The sequence below is a fragment of the Onychostoma macrolepis genome, chromosome 05 (genome assembly GCF_012432095.1).
Source record: "Onychostoma macrolepis isolate SWU-2019 chromosome 05, ASM1243209v1, whole genome shotgun sequence".
In the NCBI taxonomy this organism is placed as follows: domain Eukaryota; kingdom Metazoa; phylum Chordata; class Actinopteri; order Cypriniformes; family Cyprinidae; genus Onychostoma; species Onychostoma macrolepis.
Genome location: NC_081159.1, coordinates 10,740,054 through 10,753,026, shown reverse-complemented (window position 1 = coordinate 10,753,026; position 12,973 = coordinate 10,740,054). Strand labels below are relative to the sequence as shown.

Sequence of the window (12,973 nt, the reverse complement as noted above, 5' to 3'; positions counted from 1 at the left end):
TCCCAGAGCATATTGTAGATCCTTCTTTCCATGAGCACTGACGGCCGCTTGTTGAGCTTCATTTTTCATGTGTGACATTTAATCAAAACAGCAGTAGCCCCAGCCTTTATTTAGCTAGTCATCATTACTGCTCTAGGAGACAATTACAATTCCTCTCAACTTCTGTCATGTTGATTCTCTCATTTTTCCAAGGCAGCAGTTTTCTCAGATATGTTGTCTTGGGCGGTGACACATTCCATTTTTGAAATGTGTACATAATAAACAACTGCGACAGAGCAGAAATTTAATCAACACGCAAGTAGCAGATTTGAGCTGTGGACATGACAAGATGCACCCGGTGCTGTTGACTAAGGGAACCCATTTTCATTGCCAGAAGCATCCACCAGGTTACATACCAAAACAGCCCTCCAAACACAGAGCAATTATACCAGACCTTCTGATTAACACAAACACATGTTTCTGTTTGCAGAGAGCCTGACATTAATCAAGGCATTGCCGCTGAGTACGAATCAATCTTGCATTACTCCTAATTACTGTCCCACGCCCAGGCTCCTCCACTTGAGCAATTTGTTCAAGCGTAGACAGATCACTAGTCTCTTTAGATTGGCCTCACATCTATGTGGTGTCAGTAAAACAGTTTGCCATTTATGGGCACAGTTTTGCTTACGATGTATTTACACTGCAGCGTCGAAATTCTGCTCAGTGCCACTGACTGGGCTACAACACCTTTGTTTTGGGGTGAGTCTGTAGCGAAAGTGTTTCACACATGTATGAGTATAATTTGATAAAACAGATATAAGCTGGCAATTTACCTAATAATGCCTTAGCATAAACAGCAGCATATGCATGAATTGCATATGCAATTCATATAAAGTACAATTATATATATACATGTGTGTGTGTTTCAAAAACACTATATTTCAATAAAACTCCTCACAAACCTGCTTCTCACAGCGATTGGCTTCGTTTTTCACTTTACATTTGCATAAAATTGGGCACTTCTCAACTTTTGGACGCTCTTGGCCGCCTTCCATGCTTCCTCCGATCACAATTTACCATGCGAGGTTGAAGCTTGGCTTCCACAGGAATTCACTGAAAATGCCTAATCTGCTGTGCTAAATTCATCGCATTGTAAACACACCGTCAGGAAGTTTCTGTTTCATCCAAGACAACTGTAATATTGCCTACAGAGTAACACAACAAAAACCTGAAAGCCCTGCACATAATGACACTGTATACAATGAATGCTTATAAGATGGCTGTGAATAATTTGCCATTTTCTCATTAAAGATAAGTAAATTAAGACCCTTACAGGCATCTCACCATGATAAGCGGTCTTATCCTACCCAAAAAGGTTTGCTTTAATGACATCTACATTCATTTATGCAAAGCACTGGGAGATATATTAAAGAGCAAGTCCACTGCTGTTTCACTGCTGCTTTGTAATGAGAACCTTATTCAGCTTGAGCACTTGTTAATCAGAGAAAATGGCATCTTTAGAAGTTCTCCTACAGTATACTAGCTGGCCGGAGATGCTCTTAATTGAATGTAGAGCAACATGCATATTTATCAAGACACAGGAGATAATTAACTGACAAAACACATGACTATCTGATTAAAAATAGTGTCAGAACATGCAAATAGCTTTATTTATGATATACTTGGGCTGTTGAGATTACATGGAGTGAGAAACAAGTCTTCAGGAGGTGATTTTTTGCATCGGCAGCTAAACAGTTTGAAGGGTATATTTCATGCGATGTAAAGCAACTCTGACATGATTAGCAAAATAAACCACAAAATAATACTGCATATTCACAGTTAAACAAAGCAATCATCATAGGTCTTATGCAAACATTATTTATTAAATATAACAAATAAGTGTTTATGCAAATTTCATGTATTTTAAAGCTATCTGCGTTAAAAAAAATAAATAAATAAAAATAAATACTAAAGCATCCATCATATTGTGTAATTAAATAATTATGAGCCATTTTCAGCAAACTGTTAACGTATTATACGCCACACCAGGGGCCGGTTGCATGAAACGTTAAGTCTAGTCTTAAAAGTTAGTCACCTAATTTTTTATTTGAGACTGGCCATAATATTTTAAATCGAGTTACATTAAATTGTAGATTAGTCTAAGTTAAATGCAAAAATAAGACCAATTACCCCTTTGCTAACTGCTAGTTTGTCAAACTTGTTCTGAAGACACAGTCTTAACATAGAGGCTAAGTTTATGCAACTGGCCCCAGATCAAACAAGGTCCTCTTCCAGATCTGACATAGTTATTTTAGTTAAAGTAAATGCCAACCCGAAATGTTGCGAGGCTGCAACCTAAAGGGAACATTTAAAATACATACTGTATGTGCCAACCACTAAAAACATTAAATTATATTCCTCACTTGAACATACTTAACTTAAAGTAAATTCATTCACAATACGTCTATGAGTGACAGTGCACAATAGTTTTAAGCTTTGAAAAAAAAAAAAAAAAACTGTCTCTGGCCTTTTTATTGTTTAAACATCCAGTCTGAATTTGATAAAATAATATTAACATTCTAAATATGTAAGCCAATTAACAGTCCTTTCTCCATCATTTACTAATAAACTGGGTCTTTGCTATTATAATTGTTACATACATACTGAACAAGGAGATCTTTTCAAGTGCATGAAGAATCAGATCAGACTAGAAATCAGACAGAATTGAATGAAACATTTACAGTATGCATAAATGCATCAACTGAATACACAATTAAAACACATGCAATTAACTTTGACAGCCCTAATTATTTCTAACATGTCTAATATACAGTAGAGGTAAATCTAATACTTTTAATTTGCAAGGAAATGAACAAATTAACAGGTTGGTGTCTAAAGTCTTTTAAATAATTTAAAAAAGAGCTATCATGGTTCTTGTGTGTGGTTTCTTCTGTGGTTTTTGTAGTAACTGTTACTGCACTAGCAGGGTCAGCATAACATTTAGCATATGCTTGCACTGCTGCAATGATTATGTAATAAGGAAGTTCTAAAAAGAGCCAAGTGCACTCTGGCAGGCTCTCTGTGTTATGCGGTTAGCCTGTTAATGTGCAAAATTAACTAATAAGCCTCTGCCAGCTGGAACCAAACATATTCACTGTTTGCTTCAGAAGATTTCACCAACTCATCTTCAAGCATCATCCAAAAGGGAGAGAGATTCTAATCTCAATCCCATCTCTGCCACTGTGAAGCTTATTTCTGCATTTCAGAGCACCGTGTTTGAGAATCTGTCTGATCAGTCTAAAAAGTTAATATTACAGTAATGCAATTGAAATTCAGAACAAATGAAAAAAATTGTACAGCACTCAAACACATCTAGGATGAAGGAGACGTATCAAAATGACAATGAAGACTAAGTGTCTACACAAGCAATTATAAAATTCAGTCCATCATAATATACCCATGAAAAAAGTTTCTAGTTTCTGAATAAATGTTCTAACAAATCCAGGAAAGTCAATTTTTGGGTTAATATTTACGTCATGCACTCTCATAACCTCACGGACTAAGAATAAATTATGCCCGCTGATTACTGTGTTTATTTGCACATGCAGACTGTGCTGTTTTAGCACCCAATTTCCTAAAGGAATCATGTAAATCAGGTATCGTTGCAAACAAAATGTGTGCTGTACACAATTTGCACAGTGAAATTTCCATTCTAACACGCCGGTTTAGAGTGCATGGTTGTAAACGATGCAGCAGACTAACACAACTTGTTATACTTTACTCTGACTGAACAGCATCACACCTCCACTGTGATCCAAACATTTTACATTTAACATTAAAATGTCAGAAGTGCATCTAACTACAAATGTCAGAAAAAGAGTTTCCAAAAAAAGAGACACCAGGCATGTGCAGAAGAGGGGCTTTGGGGGCTCCAGCCCCTGCCCCTTTTCAATATTATTCAAAAGTGCCCCTCTCAGACAAATAGCAATGATATTGTAGTCAATAAAACAAAATGCATTTTAATTATAATTAACATGACAATGTGCACAAAATGGTAACTAATTGCTCAAAAGTCTGAAAATTTCTGTTTATTTTTACATATCTGCCAACCTGAGGCGTTGCTATGGGTTGCGTGCGTTTTGCTTGACTGACTGATATTCCAGTCTGTTCAAAAACCTATGCTCTCAAGCCATATATGGTTCTTTCAGTGAATAGATCTGGAATAGATTGACGGAAGGAAAAAAAATAAACCAAACAATATTTTAAACTTTTTTTCATCAATAATCAAAGTTAGTTTGTCGATTTTATTCAAATTTTTTTTAGAATATTACATAATTCATCAATGCCCGTTTGTCATGTATAATAGCCAACACCAACCAATCATGATCTGGCACAATGTGAAGTGGAGCAGTCATTTTCCGTTCTCATTCATAAATCGGTTGAAAATTACATGGGACAGACAAGCTTATTTGTGGAGCGATCTGGATCTGCGGTTTGTCTCATTTTATAAATCAAATTACATACATTGCTGAAATAATGGATGCTAAATGACTACAAAAGCACGATACAAAACCGTGCAGCGCCAAAAGTCTCAATAATGGTAATCAGTATTCAATTCACTTACATTTATGTATGATGCACCGTTTACTATTTCATGAAACTATCATAGTTAATGAAGCCCAAGTGCCACCTACAGGCCTATTATGTGAAGTGTAGGCTGGCGAAATGGTGACATGAAATGATTTTATTATATTACCACTTTTGATAATTATGCAGCATTATGAAAGTGCCTTATGCTCATCAAACCTGCATTTATTTGATCGAAAATACAGGAAAAAAAAAAACTGTAATATTGTGAAATATTATTACAATTTAAAAGGATGTTTATCTATTTTAATATACTTTAAAATATCATTTATTTCTGTGATCAAAGCTGAATTTTCAGCATCATTACTCCAGTGTAGCAAATTAGCTTAAAAAGGGAATTATTTATAATTAATTATAATTGGTTATAATTAATAATAAATATTTAGATTAGATCTTAGAATTAACTGTAGGAGAATACCAAGAAAGTAACCTCCAGACGATATTAAAGCAGAGATACACTCATATACTTGAATATAGGCATTTAACGTCTGACTAATACAAGTAAAGGGTTTTAACTAAGTTAATATAATAGGGGAATATACATGCAACACATGCATATATAGCAGATACATTTATAACTGCTTAATTATGGCCTAAATAAAGAAAATGTCTTTAGGTGTGTGTGTGACGTGTATTGGAAATTGTGGAGACAGACAACTGGTCTGGTGCCTGGCACGGGGGTCATTCCCTCCTCTGTGGAATGTGTTTGAAGCTTGATAGGGACACCATAGAGGCGAGCTGTTTAGCATCCTTTTGATAGTGAAAAAAAAAAACATCTGCAATTTAGCACCCATATAAGTGTAAACGGTGAGGCCAGGTCGGTAATTTATATGCAAATGTCAAAAGGCTAAAAGGGTTTCTTAAAACAAAGTGTAATCAGCCATCACTGATCCTACACAGACGTTACACCAGTCTTCCGTGCATTTCCTTCAGAAATATTTATAATATGCTGATTTATTATCAATATTGGAAACAATTGTGCTGCTTTTTTTGTTTTGTTTTGGAACCCGTGATACTTTTTTGTGGTTCATCGATTAATAAAAAAAATAAATAAAAAGAACAGCATTTATTCAAAATAGAGATGCTTTCTAACAATATCAATCTTTACGATCACTGTTTCTATCAATTTAGCAAATCTTTGTATTTATGTATTTATGTAATAAATACTGTTACTTGAATACATGACTAAACTGACAGTTTGACATAATTGTGTGTGCTTTTTGACAATTCAAGTGCAAAAAGACACAAAATAGAGCTAAATTCTGTGCTCATCACGGCCTAACGCATACTTTTTATGGCTCTAGTTAACTATATTAATCCTGATAGTAAAATCTATTTATTGAATAATATGTCAAATAATGTCCTTAGTGTTTCCTTCGTGTGACTGGAATCCCCGAAACAAGACCAAAATACACCGGAATTCTTATTTGCAGGCTGTTCATTCAAGTTCACGAGGGAGATAAAATATGCATTCTTACAACCACCTAAAACACATTACCATATAAACATGGTAAAATAAACATCGCTATAATTAATCAGCATTAGTCCATAAGCAGTTGCCTGTCATAAATGTGTGCTATTCATTTATTGCAAACCGCTCTGAATCAGTTTGAAGCACTGTTGTTCGAGCCTGTAGAACAGGGATCCTCAAATCTGGCCCACGAGATCCACTTTCCTGCAGAGTTTAGCTCTAACCCTAATCAAACACACCTGAGCATGCTAATCAGTGTCTTCAAGATCATTAGAAAATCACAGGTAGGTGAGTTTGATCAGGGTTGCAGCTAAACTCTGCAGCAGATTGGCCCTCCAGGGAAAGATTTGAGGAACCCTGCTGTAGAACATTCAACAGCACAGAGTTTTCCCGCGGTTAGATCAGAACATTACAATTCATATATGCACATCTATCACACAGGACGTCAGTTCTGACTGGGAAATTTCGTCTCATTTTATAAAAATGACATCGATGTAGATTACTGCAGAACTACACAAATGTGCTGTTCACACAAGCAAGTGTTCCTTTTTTTTTTTTTTTTTTTACCTATAAGATACCATTCACTTGTTTCAAAATACATACTCTTTAATGTCAATCATCCACCCAATTCAAGTTTCGTCCCATATATTTAAACTTTTATTCTATATATTCAGACTTTCAGTTCATATATTCAAACTTTCATCCCATATATTCAAACTTTTAATCTATATATTCAGACTTTCATTCCATATATTCAAGTTTCATTCCATATATTCAAGTTTCTTTCCATACGTTCAGACTTTCATTCAATATATTCAAATTTCATTCCATATATTCAAGTTTCATTCCATACGTTCAGACTTTCATTCAATATATTCAAGTTTCATTCCAAACATTCAAGTTTCATTCCATATATTCATACTTTCATTCAATATATTCAAACTTTCATTCCATATAATCAAGTTCCATTCCATTCCATATACTCAAATTTCCTGAATGGCATGCCATAATATACATATATACTGTATATACACACACACACACACACACACACACATATATATATATATATATATATTAGTGCTGGGCAATGATTAATCGCGATTAATCGCATTCAAAATAAAAGTTTTGTTTATATAATATATGTGTGTGTACTGTGTATATTTATTATGTATATATAAAGACACACACATACAGTATATATTTTGAAAATATTTACTTGTATTAACATGTATATATTTATATTCATATAATTTATATTATATATAAATATATTTATTATATATATAAACATTTATTTTTCTTAAATATATACATGCATGTGTGTGTATTTATATATACACATAGTAAATACACACAGTACACACACATATTATGTATACAAAACTTTTATTTTGGATGCGATTAATCGCGATTAATCGTTGCCCAGCACTAATATATATATATATATATATATATTTTTTTTTTTTTTTTTTTTTTTTTACATTGCCTCTATTTTACATTTGAGCCCCATGTCCCTGAGGAACTCTCTGCACGTCCCTGACAGACACTGCAGTATAAACAACCACACAGTATTTCCTCTGCTCACACTGATATGTACTACTGTCCTAAAGTTTGTCCTAATGTTTTGTGTTTTAGAGAGAAGTCTTCATGCTCGCAAAGGCTGTATTTATTTGATGAAACAGAGTAAAACGGTAACATTGTGACATATTATTACAACTTAACTGTTTTAAGTTTTAATATTTTAAAGTGACTTATTCCTGTGATAGCAAAGGTGAATTTTCAGCAGTCATTACTCCAGTCTTCAGCGTAACATGATCCTCCAGAAATCATAATATGCTGATTTTCTGCTCAAGAAATATGTCTTATTATTAACAATGTTGAAAACAGCTGCTTATATATATATATATATATATATATATATATATATATATATATATATATATTATTGTTTTTCTGAATTCGTTGATAAATAGAACATTTAAAAGAACATTTATTTGAAATATTTTTTTTTTCTTGTATGTAAAAGTCTTTTGATCAATTTAAATACTTAAAAAAGTATTAATTTATATGGAAAAAAAAAATCTTAGTGAGAATTAGTCTAATTAATCTAGTAAGTAAGAATTAATCTAAAATGACATCAGGCCAGATGAAATACAAAGTCAAATTCTTGTGAGGCTGCAGTACTAAGGGAACAATTCAAAAGACATATGTGACCTCTAACAACACTTACATGACGTTAACATATTCAGACTTGACTTAAAATTAAATAAATTATTTTGCAATATGTCTGTGAAATGACACTTTCAAGCTATAATTAACATATGAAGTCATGCTTTTTTACATCTATGTTAGTATGAAGTCTTTCTATTGAAAAGAAAGACCCCTCTAGAGGGAAATGATAAATGTGGTCTTAATAAGAAGAAGAGCTTGAGACAGAGATAACAGGCCACTGAAGGTTATACATTTTTTAAATAGATGCCCCTAAATCTAATCCTGAGATACTGATAGCTGGGCTACCATGACTAAATAACTAAACACATGAATAAGCTTTAATCAATAGTTTTATATTGTATCATCATTGCGGATTTGATTATATTAAAGTTTTTCTCGATTGCTAACACACTATAACTGATTAATTTGACCCAATTTTCCAAACCATTCATACAGTTCTCGAAACAAAGACACGTTTCTCGAAACTATGAACACATTCCACCTGCTTTCACACATGCTCCAATTTGCTCAATGTTTTCTGCAAAACTCTACACAATAACAGCATCATTTTGCAAAGGTTTAACCATGTTATCATTTAGAAAACACAAGCACACAATATAACTACCTCAAGAATCACAAAATGAACACAAATAGCACACATTTATCCGTGTTTGAACATTCAGTAGCAAAACTGATGACACGGCAGTCAGAAATTCAGGATAATATGAACAAGAGCACAGGTGGTTATGTGTTTTGGTAGTGGGAGACAAAGAGGAATAGGATGAGAAAAATTAAGGGGATGATGTCAAAGGTCATTTATTCCTGATGAAATGTAAAACACTATAGTTGAGCATGTTCTTGTGCATGGAATGAGCATAAGGAATGCTGCCTGCAGGCTCATCTACTTACACATTACAATTACAGTACATAGCAACAGTACTTCAGATGAGAGAACTTTCACTATTCTTTGTACTGTAAATACTGTAGCACACACCCTCAAACTCGTAACTGTTGAATTGATTTGTAGCCAAGTACTTTTTACATGTATTTGTGCAGAACTGAGAGTCGACTGTCTAGGGGAGGCAGAGAAAGTCTTTTCTCAGAAGACTAAGAAACTGTTATAGTATAACAAATAAGGATATTACCAATACTGAAATGCAACTTGGCAGAGGATGCTGTATTTATTTATTTATTGCTGTACAGAAACTGACAGGATATTCCAATGTGTGTTTACTGTATATTCAGTTGTTTTTGTACTTTTCTCTTCTAGTGCTTTTCATCTACTGTAAGATAACTTTACAGTAGTGTAATGAAAGTAAACTTTTCTTAAAGTTTATTAGTGAAATTTACTGTATCTGCAGAACTCTATTTATGCTGCATACTGTAACAGACATTGACATGCAAGATGTTTCCTGTATCCCAAAAGGAGGTTTTTGTAACAGTGTTTTGAATTGATCTCACTAGTGTTCTCTAGTCAGGAAAATAGTCTGTGTATTTGACAGCTTTGTGTCTCATCTGAGGCCAAAGATTAGATTCTGACAATAGAGAATATGTTTTTGACTAAAATGTTTGACTTTGGCCTGGAAGTTTGAAGTTTGCACAAGTTGGTGTGTAGTTTTGAGATTGTGTTTATAGTTGTGAGAAAATGGTGAATTGTTTCATGAATTGTGTGTTAGCAGTCGAGAAAAACTGTAATGGTCAATCATACGTACACCACTCGTGTACCATTATCTTTTTCAAATTCTGTTCAAATTTGTCTGTGCTTAAAATTTTCCACGGACCCCAGTTGGAGAAATACTGACTTAGAAAAATGTTCCAACAAATCCTAGTTCACATCTTTACTGAAGAAAACCACTGCTAAGATTTCTCAAACTGTCAATGCATATAGTCCGTAATGAGCAGACTTAAGATCCATAATGAATGTAATTGGTCTTTCTCATGGCTGCCCGATGAAGTCTAAAAGTTCTCTCTGTGGGACTGAGGTCACATCTCTGTTTGAGTAGTGGTGAAGACACAGGAAACCACAAATGAGGACACTAAATCGATTCATTACACACAAAGAGGATGGAGAGGAAGAAGTTGAAAAGGCAATTTTTCAAAATTCGATGGGAGAAAAGCCATAGAGCCAGATAGACAGGCTAGACAGATGTAGGAGAAGGAGGATGCGCGTCTCCTCGCTGTCTCTTGGTCGACTCAGCATGTTTGGAAGCAATCAACAGAAACTTCAAGAGGAATTCTTGCTGTGGAGTATGTCCAAACAGAGGAAAGACGGCTGACTTTTAGTGTATTTGAAAGGCTGGGAAGTAATTGGTTCATTCAAACAGCTCCAAAACCTGTCAATGGGATTTATATGCATTTTAATGTGAGTGGTTTGTTTGAGCTTAGAAGTCCCTGGAAAAGCAGCATGATTTGTTTTTTTGATTGGTTAATGGAGGGAAACTTTGCAACAGATATAAAAGATAATGTTGTTTGTGATTCCTGCCTGTATTTTAATTTGCTAAAACAAACTGCCCCGCAATATAAGACTTTATTTGCGTCAAGTTCCTAAGCCAGCCTAATGAATGAAGGCAAATTAACTTTTCAACTTTTCTAAGTCAATATTCACGAGTGCTTGCTTCATGTAAAATGTCTGCTTGACTGAACATGTCAGCATACAGAGACCAAACTGTTTAACAGACTGAAAGTACAAAGATCATTAAAAAAGTTCCCAATAAAGGGCTGCGAGTAACAGCAGCTTTGTTTTCACCAAAATCGATAGACATACAAATAAATGACTTCCAATCGAAACGTGCACCTAAAAGCAACTTAGACGATGACAACCTGATGATTTTGATGCAGTGTGATTTAGCACATCAATGGCAGATCCTTGAGATGTGCTCTGTTTGGTCAATACATCTCTGACGTTACTGCAGTTTGAGAGGTAATTCTTGCCTCTGCAGCACTGCAATTGTCTTGATTAATTAGAATACTTAATTTGTCATTAAGCTTGATTAATTCCATTAATCTATTAAGCCTAAAGTCATTCTGTGATGCCACTGGTATTGATTATTCCATTGGGGCAACCACTGCAGAAGCTCACAGTTCACCATGGCAACTGATGTTTGAAATGTGTCTCCCTTTCCCTCAATTTCTGTGATTGCACTGAAGCATTTATTCAGTAATCTCAGGATATTAATCACTTTTAATACCTCATGAGCTAGAAAATTATTCAGATGTGATGACATTCCCTGCATCTCATGAACAACAGTCCATGTCCCCTGAAAAAAAATGGCACAGCCTACCGATTACAGAGCTGTCTATCAAACATAAAGAGAAATTATATCAAAAAAGGATGTGTGTGTGTGTGTGTGTGTGTGGGCGGGGATGCTGCTAGTAAGTTATAATGTTAATAATGTGTTGGGGCAAGACACCACATACATTTTAAATGTTGTGTATATATTTTTTTTACAACTTAAGTATAATATTTTAGTCATATAATGGTTTGACATTTTTGCACAGTACATTTAACTATTTTTTTTCTTTTATTTAAACATATTAAACATTTAATAATAAACCAAATTAGTAGATTATAATAGATTATAAAGATTACAGCCAGGTTTAAAGTGAAATATGTTTGAATATGAAGTGATGACAGTGGTATTAAAATGCTTGGCTTGAATGATGGCAAATAGCTCTTGCCTGAAGCTTGAGGTAAGGTGATCGGTTACCTTAATGAACAGTGAGTGAGCGCACAAGTGAGCGAGAGGCTCTAGGGAGAAGGGATAACTGGGATTTCAGTGAAACTTTGATTCTAGGAGCTAAACAGTAGGAATCACGACAAAGCTTTGATCTTTGATGAGGTTCTGTGTTAGGGATCATCTGAAATCTGCAACCTGGTCTCATAAAAATACGTACCTCTGCGCACTTTTTGTGCGACACCGTTTTACGTACCTTGCTGCACGTTTCGCCGCAGTTTCAAATAGAAATGTCCACTGAGTGGCGCTAAAACACAGGTTCAATATGTGAACCCTGGCACGTTTTTATTACGTAGATATTGGTACATATTGCTGTTTTTTTTATTACGTTGCTTCAGATACGTATTACGGCGGTTCAGAATTCAAATATCCGGGGACTGTCGCTAAAGGTTAATGCTCTATCGTGTTGGAAATATGCCCTACACCAAATCCAGCCCTAAACCTCCCCGATAGTGTTAACAAATGCAAAACTGATATAAAAATGTATTAGCTGATGCAGCTGTGCCATTTGAACTTCCTTTTACGCAGATTTTAACTGCTTTGTCGAACTGTAGTTACACGGAATTCGAATCGGTGCTTCTCGTCTCCTAAGTCCGTCTCCGTACTCCGTGAGCTACCGAACAAACTTATCATCTGTGAAAACCCATAGATATGAAGCTGGATGTGTGCGATGCTAACGTTCAAAAGTATCAGTTTTCAAATCTTCCAGCATATTAATATTGTTTTGAAGTCATAGCATGATGTTCTTCAAGTAATTGTGCGAAAATTACGCTTTATTAATCGCAACTCTGTAAATTTATTTTGGAAACTGCAGTGATATGTACTTATTGGTACGTATTTCATGTCACGCTAAAAAGTGCACCCAGTTACGTAAATGCCACGAGACCAGGTAGGAAATCTGAATGTTGTTTAATGTACACCTCTGTGT

At 34.7% G+C, this 12,973-nt stretch overlaps 1 protein-coding gene across 5 annotated transcripts in view; it reads right to left on the bottom strand.

The window, feature by feature from the left end:
- The window catches only part of edil3a (EGF-like repeats and discoidin I-like domains 3a), a 206,495-nt gene that overhangs the window by 32,430 nt on the left and 161,092 nt on the right, over positions 1–12,973 (bottom strand). Inside the window, exon 9 of one of the 5 annotated variants that reach the window (XM_058776707.1) lies at positions 12,019–12,059. The exons of the other annotated variants lie outside the window; for them this stretch is intronic. Within the exon in view, the coding sequence (XP_058632690.1) occupies positions 12,019–12,059 (41 nt within the window). The remainder of the gene's footprint in view (positions 1–12,018; positions 12,060–12,973) is intronic. 5 annotated transcript variants of the gene reach the window in all.